The sequence below is a fragment of the Hemiscyllium ocellatum genome, chromosome 3 (assembly GCF_020745735.1).
Source record: "Hemiscyllium ocellatum isolate sHemOce1 chromosome 3, sHemOce1.pat.X.cur, whole genome shotgun sequence".
NCBI lineage: Eukaryota > Metazoa > Chordata > Chondrichthyes > Orectolobiformes > Hemiscylliidae > Hemiscyllium > Hemiscyllium ocellatum.
Window position 1 is genome coordinate 135,306,100 of NC_083403.1, and position 26,654 is coordinate 135,332,753.

The following is a 26,654-nucleotide window of genomic DNA, read 5'->3' on the forward strand; positions in this document are numbered from 1 at the left end:
CATTAGATGGATAGATTAAAATAGATGAGAAAGTGATATGTCATTAATAGATTACTTTTATTGCGTGCAGTGTACTTCAATATCGCAAAGAAATGAAACATGCCATGTCGTCAATGTTTGAAGGATTGATGGATACAGCCAATGTTTATTCTTTTGAAAATATTGGAAACATTACATTTTCACTATCTATTAGCTCAGTCATGTGTTCTCAAAAGCAATTTGGAATGCGGCCAGATTTATTCTGTTACGTGAATTGCTGAATTTGCAACATAAAACAAAATAAAACTTCATCAATGATTTATTCATTGCACACCCCCGTGGTCAATTCTTTAATTAAATCGCACAATGATGACCTTAAACTAATTTAGCTACAATGATGCATGTTTTAAACTGGCTAATGTGGTAGATGGAAAAATAATGGTGCAGCTGCAACCATCATTCTGTTCCGTGACCAAGTCTTTAAAAAGGAAACCATCACAAAGCTGTTCTGCAGTTCATTGCTCACGTATAATTGGATTCCTGACACCTTCATATGCTAACAATCGTCGAGACAACAAAATAATCCATCTGAAATTGTCATCTTAAATAAACAGTTCATTCCCACAATGACAATACATAACTTGGAAATGTGGAATCAATAGCAAAATACTGCCAGTCCTGGAATTCTGAAATGAAGACGATATGTTGGATAATGCTCAGTGGGCTGTTGAGGCGGTCAATGACCCTTCATTGGGTTCTAGGAATTCAATGTCAACATTTTTAAAATAAAAGCAAAGAAAAGCTTTCTAAGACTTCACTATTCGTGGCAAACTGAAGAATTTGTAAAATCATTCAGCAGTGCAAACTGCTGTAATCCTTGAAAATATATATCCTTAGTTGCCATAACATTCTGCAAATGTAGACTGCACTCCACATAGCATTCATAACCACCAACAAACTGCACGTCTGTCTTCACAGGCTGCTAGGCAGTAACGTGTGGACAAATGTTTTAGAGGGAATCTTGGACACAGGATAGGGCACAGAGACTTATTATTGTTGGGAAATTGCCTATTCTGCCAGGGCACAGAGCTTATTCATTCTCTTCAACAAATTAACAGCACTGCAATTCCAAGATAGGAATCTACTCAGGCATGAAAGATGAATCTGCTTAAATGGCATTAGACTGTACTCCACAAAGCATTCATAACCGACGGTAGAGATTTAAAAAGAAGGTCCTTAAGGGTAGTAATATCTGGATTACTCCCAGTGCTACAAGTTGGTGAGGGCAGGAATAGGAGGATAGAGCAGATGAATGCATGGCTGAGGAGCTGGTGTATGGGAGAAGGATTCTCATTTTTGGATCATTGGAATTTTTTTGGGGTAGAAGTAACCTATTCAAGAAGGACAGATTGCACCTAAATTGGAAGGTGACTAATATACTGGCAGGGAAATTTGCTAGAACTGCTTGGGAGGATTTAAACTAGTAAGGTGGAGGGGTGGGACCCAGGGAGATAGTGAGGAAAGAGATCGATTTGAGACGTGTACAGCTGAGAACAGAAGTGAGTCAAACAGTCAGGGCAGGCAGGGACAAGGTAGAACAAATAAATTAAACTGCATTTTTATTTCAATGCAAGAGGCCTAACAGGGAAGGCAGATGAACTCAGGGCATGGTTAGGAACATGGGACTGGGATATTATAACAATTACAGAAACATGGCTCAGAGATGGGCAGGACTGGCAGCTTAATGTTCCAGGATACAAATGCTCCAGGAAGGCTAGAAAGGGAGGCAAAGAGGAGGGGAGTGGCGTTCTTGATAAGGGATAGCATTACAGCTGTGCTGAGGGAGGATATTTCCGGAAATACATCCAGGGAAGATATTTGGGTGGAACTGAGAAATAAGAAAGGGATGGTCACCTTATTGGGATTGTATTATAGACCCCCCAATAGTCAGAGGGAAATTGAGAAAGAAACCAGGAAGGAGATCACAGCTATCTGTAAGAATAATCGGGTGGTTATGGTAGGGGATTTTAATTTTCCAAACATCAACTGGGACTGCCATAGTGTTAAAGGCTTAGCTGGAGAGGAATTTGTGGACAAGACAATTTTTTGATTCAATATGTGGATGTACCTAATAGAGAAGATGCAAAACTTGACCTACTCTTGGGAAATAAGGCAGGGCAGGTGACTGAGGTGTCAGTGGGGGAGCACTTTGGTGCCAGCGACCATAATTCTATTCATTTTAAAATAATGATGGAAAAGGATAGACCAGATCTAAAAGTTGAAGTTCTAAATTGGAGAAAGGCCAATTTTGATGGTATTAGGCAAGACCTTGCAAAAGCTGATTGAAGGCAGATGTTCGCAGGTAAAGGGACGGCTGGAAAATGGGAAGCCTTCAGAAATGAGAGAACAAGAATCCAGAGAAAGTATATTCCTGTCAGAGTGAAAGGGAAGGCTGGTAGCCATAGGAAATGCTGGATGACTAAAGAAATTGAGGGTTTGGTTAAGAAAAAGAAGGAAGCATATGTCAGGTACAGACAGGATAGATCGAGTGAATCCTTAGAAGAGTATAAAGGAAGTAGGAGTATACTTAAGAGGGAAATCAGGAGGGCAAAACTGGGACATGAGATAGCTTTGGTAAATAGAATTAAGGGTTTTTACAAATATATTAAGGACAAAAGGGTAACTAGGGAGAGAATAGGGCCCCTCAAAAATCAGCAAGGCGGCCTTTGTGTGGAGCCACAGAAAATGGGGGAGATACCAAATGAATATTTTGCATCAGTATTTACTGTGGAAAAGGATATGGAAGATATAGACTGTAGGGAAATAGATGGTGACATCTTGCAAAATGTCCAGATTACAGAGGAGAAATTGCTGGATGCCTTGAAATGGTTAAAGGGGGATAAATCCCTAGGACCTGATCAGGTGTACCCGAGAACTCTGTGGGAAGCTAGAGAAGTGATTACTAGGCCTCTCGCTGAGATATTTGTATCATCGATAGTCACAGGTAAGGTGCCGGAAGACTGAAGGTTGGCAAACGTGGTGCCACTGTTTAAGAAGGGTGGTAAAGACAAACCAGGGAACTATAGACCAGTGAGCCTGACCTCAGTGGTAGGCAAGTTGTTGGAGGGAATCCTGAGGGACAGGATGTACATGTATTTGGAAAGGCAAGGACTGATTAGAGATAGTCAACATGGCTTTGTGCATGAGAAATCATGTCTCACAAACTTGATTGAGTTTCTTGAAGGGCAGAGCAGTAGATGTGATCTATATGAACTTCAGTAAGACGTTCGACAAGGTTCTCCATGGGAGAGTGATTAGCAAGGTTAGATCTCATGGAATACAGGGAGAACTAGACATTTGGATACAGAACTGGCTCAAAGGTAGAAGACAAAGGGTGGTGGTGGAGGGTTGTTTTGCAGACTGGAGGCCTGTGACCAGTGGAGTGCCACAAGGATCAGTGTTAGGCCCTCTACTTTTTGTCATTTACATAAATGATTTGGATGCGAGCATAAGAGGTACAGTCAGTAAGTGTGCAGATGACACCAAACTTGGAGGTGCAGTGGACAGCGAAGAGGGTTACCTCAGATTACAACAGGATCTGGACCAGATGGGCCAATGGGCTGAGAAGTGGCAGATGGAGTTTAATTCACATAAGTGTGAGGTGCTGCATTTTGGGAAAGCAAATCTTAGCAGGACTTATACACTTAATGGTAAGGTCCTAGGAAGTGTTGCTGAACAAAGAGACCTTGGAGTGCAGGTTCATAGCTCCTTGAAAGTGTAGTTGCAGGTAGATAGGATAGTGAAGAAGGCATTTGGTATGCTTTCTTTTATTTCAGAGTATTGAGTACAGGAGTTAGGCTGTACAGGACATTGCTTAGGACACTGTTGGAATATTGCATGCAATTCTGGTTTCCTTCCTATTGGAAAGATGTTGTGAAACTTGAAAGGTTTAGATTAGATTACTTACGGTGTGGAAACAGGCCCTTCGGCCCAACAAGGCCACACCGACCCGCTGAAGCGCAATCCACCCAGACCCATTCCCCTACATTTACCCCTGCACCTAACACTACAGGCAATTTAGCATGGCCAATTCACCTTACCTGCACATTTTTGGACTGTGGGAGGAAACCGGAGCACCCGGAGGAAACCCACACAGACATGGGAGTATGTGCAAACTCCACACAGTCAGTCGCCTGAGGCGGGAATTGAACCCGGGTCTCTGGCGCTGTGAGGCAGCAGTGCTAACCACTGTGCCACCATGCCGCCCACAAACTTCAAAGGGTTCAGAAAAGATTTACAAGGATGTTGCCAGGGTTGGAGGATTTGAGCTACAGGGAGAGGCTGAACAGGCTGGGGCTGTTTTCCCTTGAGCGTCAGAGGCTGAGGGGTGACCTTATAGAGGTTTACAAAATTATGAGGGGCATGGATAGGATAAATAGACAAAGTCTTTTCCTTGGGGTTGGGTAGTCCAGAATTAGAGGGCATAGGTTTAGGGTGAGAGGGAAAAGATATAAAAGAGACCTAAGGGGCAACTTTTTCACGCAGAGGGTGGTACATGTATGGAATGAGCTGCCAGAGGAAGTGGTGGAGGCTGGTATAATTGCTACATTTAAGAAGCATTTCGATGGGTATATGAATAGGAAGGGTTTGGAGGGATATGGGCTGGGTGCTGGCAGGTGGGACTAGATTGGGTTGGGATATCTGGTCGGCTTGGACAGATTGGACTGAAGGGTCTGTTTCCATGCTGTACATCTCTATGACTCTAGGTTAAAAGCTGGGGACTGCGCACTCATTAAATGTATAGATATTCTTTGAAGCACTCTTGCATTCTTCCTCGCATTTGTTTAGATTGCAGGAAAGAAAGGAGACATTTTTGAAAAAAAAACTTAGATCTACACAGCATCTTTCATAAGCATAGGACAATCTAAATTGTTATACAGTTAAAAAAATATCCATGAAATTATATGTTTGGAATGCATAAAGCTACAACAGCCAATTATACATGTCAAGGTCTCACAAACAGCAAAGGGATTGTTTTTGATCCAAAATATTAATGCCAATTACGAGATAAATAATGACTAGGAGACAACTCCTCTGATCTTCTGCTAAATGCTCACAGCAAAATCTTTGATGGTGGGAGAGGCCCTTGAAAAAACACTAATGTGCTTCTTGTGTCTGGAAACCGTCCATTAGGTACGAGACCACTCGGATCTGACATAGACAGAAGACCAATGACCCTGTGCTTTTAATATCAGCAAACTGAACTAATTTGGAATAATAAATAACTTTCTTAAGAAGCGTCTACTTGCAAAGAGATATCTGACAGTAAGTCCTGTGCACCTGTCTGTCACTGGGGTCAAAGAATCAAGGGTATAATGCCTTTTCAGTGAACATACTGTACACAGTCCATTTGTACAGCTGAAAAACAATTTAGCTCAAATTTCGATGCATCTTTGTGGTATTTTCTGTGGGCCAGACATAGTAGATTAGAGTAGAGTAATTGTATTTGTCCTTTACACCATATACACAATGAAAACGACTCAGTGTTCCTCCAGGACCAAGGTACTATATGAACACACAGACTACATGAGAGTACACTCATACTTGGGCAACACAAAGTGCATAGGGAATTTCAAAACATACAAGACAGCACGGTAGTTCCTGACAAGACAATAGGCACTGTGGTGAACAAATTATAATGTAATAATGAATGATCATTAATAAAGCAGGGTGACACGGTGGCTCAGTGGTTAGCACTGCTGCCTCATGTGCCAGGGACCTGGGTTCAATTCCCGCCTCGGGCAACTGTCTGTGTGGAGTTTGTATATTCTCCCCGTGTCTGCATGGGTTTCCTTCAGGTGCTCCGGTTTCCTCCCACAGTCCAAAGATTTGCAGGTTAGGTCGATTGGCCATGCTAAATTGCCCGTAGTGTTAGGGGTAAATTTGGGGAATGGGTCTGGGTGGGTTGCTCTTCAGCGGGTCAGTGTGGACTTGTTGGGCCAAAGAGCCTGTTTCCACACTGTAGGGAATCTAATCTAATCTAATCAAATCAATTTAGAATAGGAAACATTACGTGCCCCTAAAGTTGTAGGAATATAGAGGTGATCATGGAGGGAGGATAACTATCACCTTAATGACCAATCGCACACAAGCAGACTCTCTCACCAAAGATATGGAAGGATTAAGAAATAAACAGTGGCAGGCCTGGCAAGGGAGCTGAATGAAAGGGAATGAATTCAATGTCAAGTCAGCCATGGAAGGAAGGAAAGGTTGGATTTCGTGAGATAGCAGAAGCAGATCATACAACTCACAATTGTTACTCCATCCAACATGGTCACGGCTGCTCACCTGACCACTCCCCATATCCTGTGATTCCCTCAGACACCAAAGAGTCTTCTCTCACCTAAAATACTGATAGCAATAGAAGATCCACAGTCTTCTGGGATAAACATTTTGAAAGACATTCAATCCCCATTTCAGTCTTAAATGAACATACCCTTGTGCCGTATTCCAGATTCCCCAGTTCGGGAAATGAATTCTGTGTCTACTCTGTCAAACCCTTTCAGAATGCTGTCTGCTTCAATGAAATCAACTCTCATTTTTCTAAACTCCAGCGAATATAGATCAATTTACTCACCTCTGATCATAAGACAATGCTGTCACCCCAGTGCCAATCTATAGAACCTTTGCTGTAATTGCCTCCAATGCAAGTCTGTCCTTCCATAAATGAGGGGACTAAAACTGCACAAAGCATTCCTCACCAAAGCCCAGTAAACTTCAGCTATGGTTTCTTTATTCTCTAGTCCAATTCTTATTGGAACAAAGGCTAACAGCTCATTTGCCTTTCTAATTGTTTGCTTTATCTGCAAAACATTGTGTTCTTATATCCAAGTCACTCTGAACATCAACATTTACAAGCTGCAGACCCTTCAAACATTCTGCCTTTCAATTTGCATTCATAAATAAACTCATGCTTCCCACTTTATACAATACTTGTCACTCTGTGGCCCATTCATTTAACTGGTCTCTAATTCTCTGCAGTTTCTCTGTGTCCTCCTCATAGCTTGTGTTCTTATCTAGTTTTGTATCACTAACAAACTTGATATATTAATCTTGGTCTTTTCCTCAAAGTTATTGATATAGAGTGCAAATAGCTGAAGCACTAACACAAATTCTTGAAGCACTTTTCGGTTCAGCCCGTCAACATAAAACTGCCCCACTTACCCTTATTCTCTGCTTCATGTCCCTTAACTAATCCGTTTTCTGTGCTAATACATTACTGCCATATCCATGACCCCATATCTTGTGTGTTAACCTTTTGTGTGGCAACTTATTGAAAGCCTTTTGGAAATCCAAGTAAATTATATCCACTGCATTACACCTCCCCACTCCCCCCATTACCTTCCCTTTTATCTAGCTGACTAGTTACATTGCAAAGAAAAGCTCCCAAGCTTGTCAACTACCACTTAGTTTTCATAAACTATGTTGGTTTTGTCTGATGGTACTATACTTTTCCAAGCTCCTTAATCATAGATGCCAGCACTTTCTCAACAATGGACATCAGGCTGGCCAGCCTGCAGTGCCCTGTTTTCTCTCTCTGAGGTTTTTTTGTTAACTTTGAGGTGGCACGGTGGCTCAGTGGTTAGCACTGCTGCCTCATGGCACAGGGACTCAGGTTCAGTTGCAATCTTGGGTGACTGTGTGGAGTTTGCATGTTCTCCCTGTTGTCAGCATGGGTTTCCTCCGGGTGCTTCGGTTTCCTCCCACAGTCCAAAAATGTGTACGCTAGGTGGATTGGCCATGGGAATGTATGGTTACAGGAAGAGGGAAGGGGGATGGATCTGTGCGGGGTGCTCTTCAGAGGGGTGGTGTGGGTTGAATGGCCTGCTTTCACACTGCAGGGATTCTAGGAACTTCCAATCGGCTGTAATTTTCTACAAACTGGGAAATCTTAGAAACTCATAATCACGGTCTCTGCAGTTAGGTCTTTTAAAACGCAAGGTTACAGGCCATCAAGTTGTAGAGATTTGTTACATTTTGGTCCAGTACATTTCTCTAACATATGTTTCTCTGTCAAAATCACATAGTTCAAAGGGGAATTAGATTGTCAATTAATAAAATTAACTCCATCTGATGAGTTTAGTAGACTTTGTGCAAACGCGGAAACCTGATGACAATCACAAGAACAGGAATCTGATGACTCGATGGGCCAAATAGCCCATTTCCATGCTGTAGGGATTCTATGAAATAAGCCAAGTCCCTGAAATCCTTAATACTGACTTAAAATTTCCATGCTAGGAATCCACCTCCCAGTACCCACAGACTGACTAATAGCCCAGATGAAATTATTCACCACACTATGTTTCTGTCATTTGAGCTCATTCATGATTTCTTTGCAGCAATTCTTCAAATGAATGCTTTGATATAGCCTGGTTTTGAAATTTTTAAATATTAAGAATTATTCAATTTGGTAAGAAACTAAAGGAACTAATGAAAGTTCTGCATAGTTTCATAAAATTAATTTTAGTGCCTTAAAATCAGAATACCCAGACATTTATTAAAAATTATTTTTCTGTAATAAACATATTTTTAGCTGTAATAATAAAGCTACAAGTTTCTACTTCTAATACTGTGAATAGAGGAACATTATTCTACTACATTGCCTGTATGGGCTGGTCCATGGACGATTTTATGTTTGTGATTGTGATTCTGCAGGTCACGGGTTGTCACTGTTTGAACAACAATGGTGACTACTTGTCCACCAAATTGTATTATACTTTGAACCACAACAGGTAGAAAGTGAGGACTACAGATCAGAGTCACAAGTGTGGTGCTGGGAAACCACAGCAGGGCAGGCTGCATCCGAGGAGCCTGAGAATCGATGTTTCGGGCATATGCCTGAAACGTCGATTCTCCTGCTCCTCAGGTGCTACCTGCCCTGCTGTGCTTTTCCAGCACCACACTTTCGACTTTGAACCACAACATCTTAATAATGACAGAGAGTAGCAGCAGGGAAAGAAATGCCAGCAATTCCTGCTCTTCAAATCCAAGCATCTCATGGGCCACCCTGGCCCACAGGCCCAAAGGAGGGCACAATGGCCTCGTGGTATTATCAGTAGATGATAAATCCAGAGACCAATGTAATGTTCTCAGGAAATAGGCTCAAATGCCACCAGATTCAATAAAAATCCAGATTTAAGAGATTAATGATGACCCATTTTTGGTTAAAAAATGACAGTTTTCAGAAAAGCTCATCTGGTTCACTAATATCCTTTAGGGAAGGAAACTGCTATCCTTTCCTGGTCTGGCCTACATGTAACTCCTGGTTAACTCTTACCCTCTGGGAAATGAATGCTGGCCTAGCCAGCCAAACTCACATCCCATGTGTGAATACAAAATCAATCAGCAGAGAAATATCCCTGTTCAGACACATGATGTCATCCTCAAATCCAAGGGCAGTTGATTAAGTATCAGAAACTCAATGCATACTAAACAAAGAGTGCAATTTCCAAGACAATTTGCATCCCGATTCTTGCCTATGCCAAGGTGGAAATTCCACTCAAGTCCTGGGATTAAGAGCAATTATGAGCAGTGTTTATGCAGATATATATGTTACATTGCAGGTTTACAAGCTGGCGCACGTTTTAAGAGCAGTTAAGTCAAAGATAAGAGTACGCCCAATGATTTCAATTTTTAATGTATCATGTAGCATGGTCATGTACAGTAGTCCCCCACATACCCGCGGGGAATGGGTTCCATTAACTAACACAGAAGCCCGAAACCAAGTTTATGAGTGAACCCATTCATTTCGATGGGAAATTTACCTCCCTGTCAGCCTCCTGGTCCCTGGTTCTGGAAGGTGCCCTATAATATGTTTGCGTCGCGGTAAACCGCTGGTAACTGAAACCGTGGAAAACAATTCCATGGATATGGGGTCTGGCTGTATATTCAGAACTGGCCTTAGTCAATACTGGTTGAATGAAGCACCCTATTAGATTATTACAAATTCAAGATTTTTAATGATCAGAGCTTTTGCTGTTTTATTAGATTTCAACGAAGAATATCTGCTGGAAAGCAAGCAGGGTATACCAAATAGCAACAATCCTTATTGTACAGCTATCACTGCTGCATGCAATGAATTTGGGTAATATTGTTGAGAATGCATAGCTTTTTGAATGAATTGGAATATGAACATTATTGGGTTGCAAAGGATTTATCACGTAATTGTTTATAACTGGAAAGTCAAAAGATTAAATGCTGTTTAAAAAAAAACAAGTGACTTTAGAAAGCTATATCCAACAAAGGTTATAGAGACAGATAAAGATGGACTTTTAATTTTTTAACTGTTGAAAAACCGACCTGAATACCCAAAGCAATCTACGCTGCTATCGCCTAGCAACAGTTTTTGGACTGAAATGCTGGGTGTTTCTTTCAGCATACTGTAAAACCAGAATCTCTTGTCTGTTGCTGTTCAACATTTGTAAAGCCAACCAGTGCTCCCGCTCTCTCAGCCGGTAACAGTCAAAGCTTACAGCTGAAAGCAGTACTCATTGCATTTCTCTCAGTGAAGAAGTTCATTAAAAAAAAACTGATCAAGTTTCAAATGCCAGCACTTACAACTGTTTCTCAACTGAATCTGAAATCTAGTCTGACAACGTTCTATTATTCCATGACTGTCAGCAATCAGAGTCTCATTAACAGGAATTCAGAGGCATTGTGAGAAATCAGCTGGACTGAATTCCCCCCTTGACCTACAGAGGGGTTATTTATTTTCTCTACTTTTTATCTGTCCTTTCCCCTGTCCATAATAGCTCTGCAGCATTGCGTATGTCTGTCGTATCCTCATATGAATGTGTGTATATTTGGGACAAAATGGGACACGGTCTAATTCAGATAGGATCTTAGTTGACAACCAGTTTATCATGTATATGGAAAACATGTTTACCTGTAATTAGGGTTTTTTTTTACTAAAGAGAAATAGTTGACAATTATTGGGCTGAAGAAGAGTCACTGGGTTCTAAACGTTAACTCTGCTTTCTCTTCACAGATGTGCCAGTCCTGCTGCGTTTTTCCGACCAGTTCAGATTTTGTTTCTGACTGTTGTTGGTGATTGAATGAGACATTCACACTTTTTGTGACAGCTTTATCGAATAGTGGGGACTTGATTTCAGAGAACCCCTCTCACTAGAGTCAGAACTATATTTCCTACATTTGTACAGAATTCCACTATGCAGTATTTTACCGTGTTCATTAGACAAATTTAAGTAAGTGGGTTAATGGAAAAGTTAATAAAAGGCATAGAGAGGATTATATAAAGCAGTTGCTACCAATCTCAGGAAGAGTAGCTTCATTCAGAGTCTTTCCTTCCATAGACCTGAGTATATAATGCCTTAGTAGATCTTTTTGACACCAGATACATCCCCAAGTTGACAGCCTACCTCATAACACCATAGAATCTGTCAGGACAGAAGGAAGTCATTCAACCCATTGTACCAGTCATAAATCCCAAACTCAGTTCTTTCCCCAGAAACATGCTTATATATCCTTCCCAGTGACATTCTCATCTACAAGCTGCTCCTTGGTTACATGGGGATGTAAAAGCTTTATTGAATTAGAATTAGCTTTGTTGTCGCATGTACACACATGAGTACCGTGAAAGGTTTACAAGTTGATACTAACATCGCTATCTTAGGTACCAAGGTACCTAGGTATAGATCTTAGGGAAATTCTTAGGGAAAAAAAAAGTAGAAAAATAAAAAAAAATGAAAAGCCCAGCATTACAGACCTTCAAAAGTACAGAATCATAGTATTACATTAGAAAAGTAATCAAAGTTCAAAATAACTCTCCTGTACCATAAAGAATTTTTTTAAAATAAAGAGAATTTAAGACAAAGTCCACATAGTCCATTTCATGGTTCTAGGCTCGAGGGCCTGACCCCGACCCCCTGTTGGAATCCCGGGCTGGACCCACCATGGTGCTGAAGAAATCGCTCCATGGAGTTACAACTGAGGTGCTGCCCAAGGCAACTTTGGACAGCATTCCCACACAACAAGCAAATACTTGATCCAAACACAGTTTGAAACACAGCTGAAATCATCAGAGGGAATAATTTTCAAACAAGGAAAAGAGGTTCGGCAACTACTTGCTGAACCTCCAAATGGAGTGGCGTTCCAGTCCTGCTCCTAAAATATCTCCCAATAACATTTGCAATTGACTGGGAGCAGCCAGATTTCTTTGCACAAATTAGAAGGCAAACGATGTCCTATCTGAGTTTTGGATTTGTAAATAAAGGACAGATCAATGCTTTTCAGGTTTAGCCACTGCGCAGAACAGGATATGTAAGGGTTTGAGAATAAGGATGATCTTCAGAAATAAAGAGGCATACTGAGTTAACACTTTAACCTGTCTTAAGAGGATCTAAGAGGTCCTGTTACCCTATGCAAGTGCTGGAGAATCAACTTTTTGTACTAGCAAATTCACTGTTTACAGCTGATGTCCTCCAAGTAATAGCCTCAAGAATGAATTGATCAGTTCATCAGTAAGTACTGTGACAAGGGCAGTGGCTGTGACTTTTCAGAGACTGAGCTATCAGAGCCAATAATGGAGCTGGCTATAGCTTCAAATAGTAACTAAAACTTTCCAAAGGAAAGAAAAATCATGATATTGAAACACTGCTAAAAGATTGCAAAAAATATCAAGCCATTGTAGCTCAACAACAACAACAACAACTACAGCATCTGCAGCATTGGGTGCAGTTATCAGTATCGGTTCAGTTGCCAGGATGTAGAAAGCAAGCAAGCTGAGTGGCAAATGCAGTCCACTGCACCCACTGCAAAGTTGTCCTGCATTCCAAACCCCTGTACGTCACACAGCGTTAAATGTTACAAGGCCCACCTAAGCAAGAGATGTCAATTTGTCTGTTTCCTGTATAGACCTGATGACTGTTTCCCTTGCTTCGCTTCAATGGTCAGCTTCAAGTCAAAATGAATGGTGTAACCCCTATTCAATAACATAATTTATCAGCATAACTTTGTAATGACTCCTGATAAAATAAATAGAGTTGTTGCAGTGACAGTGACTATGAATTACAATGTTAAATTATCCTTCTAGATGTCAGTGCATAACTTCAAATGGGACATCAGGGCCCTAATTTACATAACCCCTCCCTCAATTCTCTTTTGAATGTTGCTTTTGAATTTACTTACAACTCCTTTTCAAGCAGTGATCCATATTACAACAATTTTCCTGCATAAACCAATGTTTCCTGCAAGTTTATATGAACATTAACCACACTATCCCACGTGAATCTTTTGTTACTGAATGAAAAAATAAATTTGATTCAGAGTGATGATAGTTGTTGAACCAATGGATATGGTGAGTAAAATTCAAATGTGAATTAACTCTGACCTCTTAATTAATTTCTATCATTCATTACAAGTCATTAGGACCATACAGAATAAATAATCGAACCTGTATTTTCCTAGTCAGTGAAACTCAAGAAATAAATACAGAAGTAGACCATATGACTCAGAAAGCATGGTGTTGGAGAAGCACACGGGGACAGGCAGCATCTGAAGAACAGGAGAGTGACGTTTTGGGCAGTACATGCAAAGGACCTCTGCTATTAACACTCTCCTAGACATGCATTGCTTCAAATGATAGAATTAAACAATTTAACGTTGTATTGATTTGATTTTGCTGTTATTGCTGATGAAAACCTAATGCTCGAAATATCGACTCTCCTGCTCCTCGGATGCTGCCTGACCTGCTGTGCTTTTCCAGTGCTGCACTGTTGGACTCTGATCACCAGCATCTGCAGTCCTCACTTTCTCCCTTATGACTCAGAAAGCCTGCTGCGCCAGGGATTTAAATTTCAATTTCTGCTGGGGCTTTTCAAGATGAAGGGGCATACTTTTAAAGTGAGAGGAGAAAGATTTTAAAAAGACATGAAGGGCAATTTTTCTTTTACATAGAGTGTGGTTTGTGTGTGGAATGAACGTCCAGAGGAAGTGATGGATTCGGGTACAGTTCCAACATTTAACAGACATTTGGGTAAGTTCACGAATAAGAAATGTTTGGAGGGATATGGGCCAAGCACAGGCAGTGGGACTAGTTTAGTTTGGGAATACGGACAGCATGGACTAGTTGGATTGAAGGGTCTGCTTCTGTGCTGTACGACTCTATGACTCTATTGTTCTGTAACATGAATTCTTAATTGATAAGTGAGCACTTTTAATGTACTTATATAACTTCCCATAGTAGCACTGCCTCAAATGATAGAATTAAACAATTCAAAATGTTGACAATTGACTTCAGATACATTTTAATATTGTATTGAAATAATAAAGGAAGCAAGGTATTCTAAAATAACTATATATTTTAAAAGTAGAGTACACTGTCAAAAAGAAATTATTTTGTCCAGCATTAATTATTGTCTGATTACATTCCAGTAAATTTCACTCAACAATTCTGTGAATCTTGATTTTACCTTTCAACATGATTGAGATTCCCAGAGACACCAATACCACCCAGTGTGTAAATTTTCCCATCATACACGAGGCTATTGTGTCGACACCGAGGGACAGTCATCCGTGAAACCAGGTTCCAATTGTCCAAAAGGGACATGTAACACCAGACATCAGCAAGTGTGACACCAGATTCCATGCCACCTAGGACAATGAGAGATGAAGTCAGTGTCAGAATGATGGCAATCTACGTGACTTGATTGCCTGGGAAACAAATTGCAAATTCTAATGATAGAGACTTTATTACCATAATTTTCAGTTCTGCTCCATTAAAAACTAAATGTGATACAAATTAGCTTTCAGTTCTTTAGAAGGCATTGTACATCTGTTTGAATAGAACCTTTCGTAATACCTCATTTATTTCAGAACAGATTATTTCATAAACTCTCAGAAAGATATCAGCGTCTCAACAGTCACAGGCATTTATGTACTCAGAATTACAGCTCGTTAAGACACTGACAATTGACTTTAATCTATTCAGCTACTTTGCAATTTTAGCTGAATTGTGAAAGGGAAGTTCTAAGAAGATGATAGATACTTCCTGAGATAGGTGCAGATTCTAAGGTGTGTGTGTGTGTGTGTGTGTGTGTGTGTGTGTATCACTTGTCCTGAGAACATTACAAATCAATCATTTAACATACGACTGAAATCAAGTTTATGCCAGACTGTGTGAGGATTGCAGGTTTCCTTCTCCGAAGGACATTAATGCACAAATTGGGTTTTTTTAGCGTCATCTGGTAGTAATGTGCACTGTAAATATATGCTAAGGCTAGAGATGAGTGAAGAAAGCTGTGCAGCAGTGCCATGCTTGGATTTCAGATGTTTTCTGACTTCAGTTTCTGGACAGTATTTTTGTATTGATTACGCTGGGAAGACTTTATTTGGAAAATGCAAACATCTCAACCTGGAAAATGCATTCACAATATTCTATTTCCGTGCTGACAACTTGAATATAAAATCATAAATTATGAACAGTCACTTGGTGATATAGAATTTCTGCTGTGTGTTGCTGAAGCTTTGTCATGCATTCATCAGGATAAAAGTAAAAATACCAAATTTCAAGTGACCTTAATCATTTTTATTGCAGGAGAAAAGGGTGCTGATTGCCATAGAGACAGCAGAGTCAACCGATGCTAATTAAATTAAAGTCAACTGGCCAACTAATCAGCATGCTCCTCTATCACTTCCTCAATCCCTCACGGCATCTTCCCATGCAATCACACAAGGTGTCACACTTGCTTATTCACCTCCCCCCTCCTCATTGCCCAAGGCTCCAAATACACCTTCCAGGTGAAGCAGCATTTTACTTGTACTTCTTACAATCTACTCTATTGTTCACAATGTGGCATCCTTTACATTCGCACTTTGTCAAATCCCTCTGACAGATCCACATCCAGCACACTAGCATTAATAACTGAGGCGGTTTGAAATTTGGTATTGTTATACTTGTCCTAATGAGTGCAAAGCTAAAGGTTTCAACCATATGCTTCCCTTTTCAGAAATAATAAATTTACACTCATCTAGCCCTTTTCACTGTTGCCACATGATCCAAGGTAAACAATTACCTTTTGAAGTCTACTTGATGATAAACACACAAATACAACTAATTTGTGGATACCACAGTCCAGTCCAATAAAGTGTAGTTTTAAAAGGTTAATTTATTGTCATATATTAATTCATGTTTAGTTTGCACCCTTCTTGTTTAATTTCTGAAAATATATCTAGTGAGTCAGTTTGGAATCTGAGTTTTGCTCAAGTATGGTATATTTATAAATCTTCCAAATAGTTTGGAGTGAAACAGCATCAAGAGGGTACCGGAGATTATGTGAATTGTGTTAACACCTATAAACAGAAAGACAGGTTTCAGTGCCTTGAAGACAATATTATCTCATTTAGATCCAAAAGCCGAAAGAGCAGCTCAGGCTGCTTTAAAGATGGATGCCAAGCTATGATTATAACATTTCACATGTGTAACACTCCTGTACAAAGAACATATTTAACTTTAAAAGTAAACCAACAGTAAGCTGATTGGTCTGGACAAACATTTTATAAATTGACCGATTCTACGAATGTGGTCAATGTTTGTATCCAAGAATGGATATCTAACAGACTTCTCATACTTTGCAAGCAAGCTGTGAGGTGAAAGGAAATTATTCATATAAAAATACAGATAATGGATTAACTTCATCCATGTACTAACCAAGAAATAGCTCAAATAATCAGACAAATAATGGCATATGTTTGTTTAAATTTATCTGACTCTTAATCATTAAACCACTGTAGTCACGCCAATAACAGGATTTACAAACCAATGAAGCAAGTCACAGCAATAGGTCCAGAGTGCAGCACAATGCCCCTCATTTAGTGTGCTCCTGAACTAACTGGGAAGGGGGTATGATTGGGGGGGTGGAGTAGGTGGAGACACAGGTTGCCTCTATTCCTCCCCCCTATACAGAGTCAAAGAATCTGTGTCGTGAACAGTGACATAGGATGAACCACTAGTGACTGCACGACCTCATCAGACTGGGTGGAGCCTAATGCAATCTCCAACATTAACTCTTTCAGAACCATTATGTTGTACAAAACCATTGTTCTTGGCAAATGATAAACACCAAAACTGTCACTTTAGTGTAACAATTTTATCTACTTCATACTGATAAATCCAGAGATTGTCCCCCATCAAAAGACCAGTGATAACTGGTTAAAACACCAAACGCAATTACTGTTTTGTATGTCTTATAATGAATTATTCACTGACTCAGGATGTGGTACCACTCAAATCAAGCACTCTACAGACTTGCAGAGAAAAATATCATCAAAAGGGGAGATGTTTGTCAATCATTGTCTAGAGTGTGATCTTTGTAATATAAGAAAGAGGCATTTCGAAGCAGACTCTGGCTTCTGCAAGGTAACAGTGGGCAGATATGTTCATCCACATGGTGGGGGGGAAATACACCTCAGAGTAATTGTTTGGTGAAGCTGTGTTCAAAACCAAGGAGAATTAAAGGGAATACTGTCTGTGTGTATCGACTGAAATGAAAGAGAATTGTTGATACATGATTTGTGCTCCAATAAATAGTTAAAAGAATACTGATTTTCTATTAAGTTGACAGCAATCAGAAGACTTATGGAATCATACAGCACAGAAACAAACCCTTTCTTTCAAACAGTCCATGCCAATCATAATCACAAACTAAACTAGTCCCACCTGCCTGCACATGGCCCACATCCCTCCAAATATTTCTGACAGATGTACTTACCTAAATGTCTTTTGAAAGCTGTATCTGTACCCACATCCACCACTTCCTCTGGAAGTTCATTCCACACATGAACCACTGTGTGTAAAAGAATTGCCCTGGAAAGGCCTCGCCAACCTCAATATAACATACCAACTCCTGTACTCAAAAGTCTGAGCAATAAAGGCAAGCATTCACTTATCTAATATCAATGCTAAAGTACTACATCTACTGTAACCAAATAAAACATAGTCAAACATTCTACAAACGGATGCAGGAGGGTACCGGGAGAGAAAATTTATAGTCAACAATTTGTCCGAAAGGCAATCATCCTATTTGCAAAGGAACCTTCTGGGAACAGAACAACCTGTCCACCTGATGGAGCCCCACTAAACATCACAGATCCTCAAAGGACCAAGCGAGACAACAGTGCCTGATGGGTTAATGTTTGACTTGGGAATTAGAATCTAAGAAAGAAGTTGTGCGGTTCACCTACCTGCAGTTGACTCATCCAGTGTGTTGCTCACCTTTCAACAAAGAGTGACTTCTGCTGAGAAGCTTTTTTGTAGAAACGTGTAGCACAATGGTGGCCATTTGACCCATCATGTTTGTGCCAGCGGTTTAAAGAGCGATTCAATTACCTCCACTTCCCTGCTCTTTACACACAGGCTTTCATTTTAAATAAAAAAACTGGAAAATCTTTGGGTCAAATGAACTTCAGAAGATGCCATATTCACAGTTCAACCACAGTCTATGCTCTATTTCACTGACATTTTGGCATCGATTTGTTTTTTCTCGAAGCAACTTAAAAATTACTTAATCATTTAATGTTAGGTTTATGTGAACTCCTCTTGAAAATAGTTCCAAAGCATCACTCTTCTGCTGTTCCTTACTTAGAAGTTACACTTGGAGGCTCATGGAGCTGAATTCTATTGTCTTGCTCGATAATTTTGTCTGCAAACTTGCGAGGTAATTGATTCTATGTGGGACAAAGATACTCATACAAGAATTAGGAACAGAAATAGGCCATGAAATATTAAACAAAAATTTACCTGATAAATAGATGTTGTCACCAGCACTGATGACACTGAAAAATTCCCTGTCATAGAATGGTAGACTGGCTAATGGGTACCATTTGTTGTTCTGGGGGTTAAAGCAGCTGACGGCAGTGAGATCACGTTGGCTCATTCCAATCATTTGACGACCACCAACCAGGACGATTACTTCAGCCACACCTTAAAAACAAGTTTCCAAACACAAAAATAAGATGGATTCAAAACAAAGCATTCTTGCTTGAAAGTTCAGAGTTCCTTGAGTTCACGATCACATTGTGAATCAATCGTTCGGTATTTCCAGGCAGATTAAGAAAAAAATTATGGGTTTTTTTTGTTACAAATACAATGTGACTAAGATAGTTATGTTTTGGCATTGTTTCCCGAACTTCAGGCAAAGTTGTACAGTGATCTGGGTCATGTGACCTGTTCCAAATGCAGCCAGGCAATAAGTCTTGTTGGTCATAGGGTCAAGAGGCTTCGTACTGACTCAGAGAAAGGAGAAAGTGAGGACTGCAGATGATGGAGATCAGAGTCGAGAGCATGGCGCTGGAAAAGCACAGCCAGTCAGGCAGTATCCGAGGAGCAGGACAATTGACGTTTCGGTTCATCAGGGATGCCCGAAATGCTGACTCTCGTACTTCTCGGATGCTGTCGGACCTGTTGTGCTTTTCCAGCACTACACTCTCAACTTAGTCAGAGATAGTGCTAGATATTGACACCTATAGACATTTACAAAAGGAATTGCATAGATTGGACAGGTGGCTAATCTTCAAGTTTCACAGGGAGGTGTTGGGAATATCAGGCTTTATAAATGGGTATACTTTCAACTGCCTGTTTGATTCCAAGGTTGGGTGGTCTAGAAAATGGCTAAGTAACATTCCTATCTGGATGTATCCATATGTGATTCATTTTACCAAGGAAAAGGGTTTTGAATAGGGAAAAGTCTGTATTTTGGTATTGGGTTACACTCCTCTAGCTGTAACACTGAATAACTTCATAAGAATCTGAGAGAGAGGAGAAAGACAGAGGCAGCCAGGCCTATGCTAAAGCAAGGAATTAAGGGCTACGGGGAGAGTGCAGGTAAGTGGCGTTGAAATGCTCATCAGCCATGATTGAATGGCTGAGTGGATTCGATGGGCCAAATGGCCTTACTTCCACTCCTATGTCTTATGGTCTCATGGTCTTACAGAGAACATTCTGACTCTGTTGATCACCACACAATGTACTAGTTGGAACTTACACTCAGATTGTAGAGCCGAAGTTCTGGAAGATTTAAAGAATGCTAGAACATTTGCCAACTTGAGTTATGAAGAGACATCTCCTTATAATGCTAGTAAGCAAGTAATGTAACTCTTTTAGAACAAGTATGTTCTGGGATCAGAAGTTACCTGGCTGGGAAAGGAAGAAAGTGTTTAAGCCTTCAGGAGCCGATAGTAACTTTGGACTGGGTCCTGGAAATCAAAGCAGGTCAGGCAGCATCCATGGAGGGAGAGCAAGCTAACGTATTGAGTCTACATGACTCCTCCTCAAAGCTGAAGGCATATTTTAGTTGTGTTAAAAACTATATGGACAATTTTGTTGACTATAACTTTGACTATAGGTTGCGGATCAGACAACATTGCTTTTGTTAATTTGTTAGAGTAAAAGTCATAGGTCTCGAAATCTTATGCGATCTTTTTATAAAAGTTACTGGTTTCTATATGGATCATGATTGTTTTCAGATCACCAAAGATCAATGCTCAAGAATGAATGCTCAAGAAATTTACATCTGTGTACATTATTTAAATAGGTGTTAAGCCAGTTCAATTAAATGATTTAATATTTTGTTTAAAGTCAGGAGAAGAACACAAGTAATTGTAGGTGAGTGTCACAACTGGGAAAAGAAGCCCTCTAGATCTCGTACCAAATCAAAGGATTTTAGAGATGCTAGGCCTTAAAGCTTTTGTAACTTAATTGATGACAAACTGCTACTGACAGCAATTTAGACAAAGGAATGAAACCTCTACGGTGACTTAACACCTGTCATTACACTTCTTGTTTCACTATTAAGGATACAATTTTCTCATTATTGCTTCTTCCTTTGAACACAGCATCTTACTTTATGTGTAACTTATCCTACCTTTCAATTTGTTACTGTGAAATTAAATGTGCTCTGTACAGACTCTCATTTTCCAATCTTCCCACAAACCAGTTCAATCTTTGCCCTTCTCCTTCTCCTGAACCAGTTATCCACAGAATGTGGTACGTGATATTCCAATGGCTGTTCTTAAATACGACAGCTCATAGCTGAACTCCAACACATTTTCATTCAACTGAGAATTTTGCACAATTCTTCTTCTCTTTCCCAGAGGCACTGAATACAACTGCACTAGAGAATCAGGTTGGTGTCGACTAGAAATTAGACTTAGGATCTTCCATTTGGTTCCGTTGGCTGAACTATTCTGCACATTTTTCTTTTCAAATCAACTTTGAGCTACTGATTGAGCTTAAAAACATCTCATTCCCTTCTGTTATATGGTTCTCATTTAAACAGTGAAACTGCAGCCTTTACAGGGATATGAAAGTGTACACTCAGTTCATTTAACAATTGTGGTCTGCAGCAAAACAAATGCTATGGTGATTGAGACAGGATCATTAAGTGAAAATGGACCTTTTCATGGAGAGGGATATAAATAGAAATTGAAGAAGAGTCACAGTAATTTGTTACTTAAATTGGTACTAAGATGGTTGTGATTTACCACTTCTGAAAGATACTGACATGAACCAGAACAGGAAAAAAAAAGAAAAAGATGAATTTCCCTCAATTTCTTGGCAGGGATATCCAGTGGGTAGGCAGCAGAATCACATTAGACACTCGACTCGTTAATCTAAGTTAGTTTGACTGGTAGGCACAATGACTAGGTTTAACCATCCCCAATCTAAGGAGATTGAGTTGGGGGCAACCACATTATACATCGTTCACTTAGATGAATTCTTAGCATTTTCTCTGCTATAATTACCACAGTTTTCACTGGAGTTACAATGATTTACAAAAGATTTGGACTCAAACCAACAACTCTTGAGGCAAATCAAATCAAGTCTTTTCCAAAAACTTCTGGTTGATGGATCCAGATCAGAACAGCAGAGACCTGAGAGTAAATTCAATGTGGATTGGGTATGATTTGTAACAGGGGAAGGGTTAGGGTTAACTCCATCCCAGATGAAAAAGAGAATAGGAGGGGAAGCCAACATGGCCTTATGGTAGTTAAAAAAAAACTAAAGGCATGCTTGATTTCCAGGAAGTTACATGCTTTACTGCATCGGCTACTTTGTTGATTGTAACTCCAAAACAGCTTTCCAGAAAATGTTAAAGTAAGTTAATTTCCCTTCACGTAGTGGCACCATGAAACTATCAAGCCTTAGCTGCTGGGTCTCATTGAAATGCTCGTGGACCACTTTCAATTGGAGTAGTTGAGAAAAGGTTTACAGCTTGCTGGCTGGGAGGATCAGGTAGTCCTTGGATTGCCAGTGGCTTCCGGGCAGAGAGTGTGTTTCAGGAGGATCTCTAAGAGATTTGGTGGGTGGGGACATGAGGGGAGGGAAGGGGTAGAATAGTGGGGAAAACCTTCTGAAGGAGCAGAAGATGGAACTCATCTTTTGATGTGCTTAGAGAATTCCTTTGTTCCACACACAACTGTTGACCACCTTCATCTTGCTGCTTCAGTGCTGGTCAAAATGCTACTAATCTAACAGCAACCCAGCTTCCAATCATTCTTGAGGTTTGTCTTTACTTCAGACTAGCATCTTATCTGCTTACTGGTAAAAACCAGAGACACCGGGAAAGGACTGAGCTCCAAGAGGCTAAGTAACTGCTCACTTTAGCTGCTTACCAGACACGTATACATAAATACTACACAACTCCAGGTAAGCAACTTTGAAGAGTGCATCCTATTTTGACGAATGGACATCTATCTCGCAGAATTCCTCAAGACCAGGTTGAACTAACTTTCTGTTGTGATGATGCTAGGGCTGTACGAGATATATTTTGTCCTGGTTTCTTTTAGAGGGATATTGAACAAGAGGAGCCGAGCTGACTGTGGTAACGTTAACAGCTTGTGAGGCCTTGGGGAGTTTTTTAAAAAAATGTTGGAACAATAGAAGCAGCCTGGATGGGTGTGGCCAACTGTCACTGACTAGAATTTCTAGTTTTGGCAGTTGCTGTTGAGGTCTAGAAGCGGTGAAAGCTATGTTTCCTTCTCATGATTACAGCCAAATGCTGGAGGCTCTCTTCCTAGGCTGTTGGATTGCATGTCAAACAAAATATGTTTTTCTGAATTTGCCTTTTTTTACAAGGGGTGCATATATGGGATATTACCATATTATAACAGTTAATTATAGTTACTTATTTATTATTCCATTAAGTTTTCCAATAAAGTTATTCCAAGTTCTTCTTTCTTTGGTTGTATTTTAACTATAGTAAAAATTGTGTTTTGCTTAAAGTCAAGTAGTTTGACCAATTGAATTGCATCTGAAACATAGCACCTGACATTTACCTTGAAATTAAGAAAAAGTTAAGGTCTAGAGGTGGTCTGGTCTGGTCCATAACACTATTCATAGCTGCACAGTACTCTGCTGTATGTCACAATGCGGTCTAAAAAAATCTTTTAAACGTCAGATGCCAATTATAGGTCAGCCTCCAATGCTATTAATCTCTCCTGTATCATACACTCAAACTGTTGCAAAAGGTCTGATGTGTGTGCTTTTCCCTAAAAAATGTTCACTCGCTAAATTATATTTAGTTCAAGCCATATGTAGTTTTGTGTTTGTTCACTGGAGTGAAAACGGACTCTGGAACCTCAGAATTACACTAATGAATTCATTGACTCTATCCTACCTCAGGTATATCGGGGGTGGAAATTTCCCGACATGGACTTGCTTGTCAATTGGCAACCACTGTGAAGCCCAGTCAGTACACACTGAGAACTGGGTCAGACTGAAAACATAAATATACACTCCCACAGATATGCAAGAGGAGACATTTTAATGTGCTCTCAATTATCCATCAGTCTAAAGGTTATCCTTTCAGCCTTGTACAATACTTGGCCACATTAAAAAAAACCTCTGCATGTTCTAAAGGCTCAGCAGAAATCCTTGTTGGATAAAGTCCTACCTGCAGATAGCCTTGGCCGTGTCCGGGGAGTCTGCATTTCCTGCCGAGCATGCGGCAGCATGTGATAACGTTTTGCTTCATTTACCAGGTCTCGGCAAGCCTCTGAGGACTTGATCAATTCCTCATTGTCAACGACATTTAACAGATAGCTGGGATGAATAAAAGGCAAACGCACCACCGCCAGCAGCTCCGACAGATGCTGAAAAGAAAATGCATTCTGTTGTCAAGAAGAAATCAGTGAAGGAAATAAAAGCATGCAACCACAAGTCTTGATATTGTGGGAAAGCTATACACTGGGAAGGAGATTAACCACAACTATGTATAAACTTAAATTACCACCCAGCTTCGATCATATTGGTTGTATGGAAACAATGTGTTATACTCAATTGAACATTGCAAACACAAGGGCTTACAAATGATTAAGTATGTGTTCAATTGATTTGTGACTCTCATCATACTAAATAACTGACTTATTATAGGAACATAATCAAAGACCCCTCCCACCCCAGTTACATGCTCTTCCACCCTCTTCCAATGGCAAAAGTTACAAACATTTGAAAACACGTATCAACAGAATTAAGAACAGCTTCTTTCCCGCTGTTATCAGACATATGAATGCACCTCTCATATAGTAGAGTTGATGTTCCTCTGCATCTTCTCTGTAGCTGTAAACTATATTCTGCATTCTGTTCTATTGCTTACCTAAGGTATGATTTGTCTGGTTAGCATGCAAAACAATACTTTTCACTGTATCTTGGTACATGTGACAATAATAAATCAAATCACAAAGGACATTAAGACAGCAGGTCAATGCAGAGTATTTAACGTATAGATTTTTCAATGTAATTTCAAACTGGGAAAACTACAGTGGTAAGGAGAATGCTGATGTATATCAAAGCCAGCAGATTTCCTGGCCTGCCTGTTCAACTACAGTGACGATACATACATCCATTCAAACATTGTCAAAGATTTGTCATTGCTATTGGAGTTGGTGCAGATTCACCAGACTCATACCGGGATACAAAGGGTTAAATTATAAGGGACTGTTGCACAGTCTAGGCTTGTATTGAAGTATATATAGAAGAATAAGTTATAATGTTATTCAGGCATTTAATATGATTAAATGATTTAATACGATAGGGACAAACAACCTTCTCTGTTGGAGGAGTCCAAGACAAGATGGCGCAACCTTAAAAAGACAATTTAGTAATCAGGAACCAACTCTTCACACATAGGGTAGCGGAAATCCAGGCTCTCTTCCCCAAAAAAACATGGAGGAAGGATTGATTGAAAATGTCAAAACTGAAACTGGTGGATTGTTAGGTCTGGGTACTAAGGGTTGCAGGTCGAGACAGGTAGCTGGATTTGATTGATCGTGGCTTTTTGCCAGAGTTCCTTCCTCCCTCATAGTATAAAGACTAAGGATGACTCAGCCCCCATTCAGGCTGGCTCATCCCACCACCATTTAGCTTTTAGCTTGCTTGAAGCACAACCTCTTCTTGGTGAGCAGGTCCTGCCTTTGAAAACTGTCAATCAGGGAGCCTAGAAGGAGGCACTTATATTCGCCAGGTACTCAACCTGGACACTTGGCACTGCCACCACCACTGATACAGACTGAACACAGCAGGAAGTCTCAACTGGTGCCCCCCCTCTTTTGCAATGGGAGAGAGGGGGAGAGCAGCACAAAATCAGGTCCTAATTCTTCAGCAGGCATTACCATACCAGTGTCATAACAAAGGCTGCAATCATTGAAAGAGTTCACCACCATCTCGAGTGCAACTCTAGATTTGTTTTCCTGCATTACTCATGCAGCACAGATACACTTTAAAAGGGGAGATTTGAGATATCAGGACTATTTCAGAAAAGATTTAACACAGGTTTATAAATTATGAGCAGTTCTAATGTTTCATTTGTCCGGGGCAGTAGGGGTACGGGGAGGGTGCAGGGTCATTGATACACAGAGATGAATTTCGAAAAGCTTAGCAGGTCAAAGTTAACGTTTCAGGTCCGGTGACCCTTCCTCAGTTCGACTGACTCTGACTTCTCTTCACAGGTGCTGCCAGACCTGCTGAGCTTTTCCAGCAACTTCTGTTTTTGTTTCTGATCCACAGCATCTGCAGTTCTTTCAGATTTCTTTTAAGATGAATTTCGAAGATAGGTCAAATGCATTTCAACACTCAGACTATTGCAGGACCATGAAGCACTTTGCCAATGGTGCAGGGCTGAGGCAGAGTACATGACATTTTTTAAAAAAACAGCAATATCCAAAGTATTTTAAAGGGAGAAAGGTAAAAAGTTATGAAGTGAAAATGGGGTATGGAATAGTATGGGCTGAATGGCCTTTATAACACCTTTAGTTCTTTGACCCAATAAGGCATTAAAGAGTCATTTTCTTTAGCTTTATTTTCACTTTAAAAACAATTTAAATCACAACACTTCACTCTGTTTACTTGTAAATTCCTCAGTGGCACCCACTAATGTTAAACAGTTATTGACTTGAATCCGGAATAGTTGGATATTAAAGGTCAGGCTCAGTGGGCAGAATATTTCTGGCAATGTGTGAAAGACCATCTGTACTTGAATGTTAATCAGAAACAAAAATCAATCAGAGTTTACACAAGATGGACAGGGTAGAACTCCATTCATCAGGATTGTATAAGAAACTACTGAATGTGTTGGTGCAATGATTAGATTAGATTACTTAGATTA

At 40.1% G+C, this 26,654-nt stretch overlaps 1 protein-coding gene across 4 annotated transcripts in view; it reads right to left on the reverse strand.

Moving 5' to 3' along the window:
- The window catches only part of LOC132808061 (kelch-like protein 29), a 231,874-nt gene that overhangs the window by 43,311 nt on the left and 161,909 nt on the right, over positions 1-26,654 (reverse strand). For all 4 annotated transcript variants that reach the window (XM_060821981.1, XM_060821975.1, XM_060821987.1 and 1 more), the window contains 3 exons: positions 23,946-24,144; positions 18,794-18,976; positions 14,469-14,649 (listed from right to left, as the gene is read on the reverse strand). In XM_060821981.1, coding sequence (XP_060677964.1) covers positions 14,469-14,649; positions 18,794-18,976; positions 23,946-24,144 — 563 coding nt within the window. The remainder of the gene's footprint in view (positions 1-14,468; positions 14,650-18,793; positions 18,977-23,945; positions 24,145-26,654) is intronic.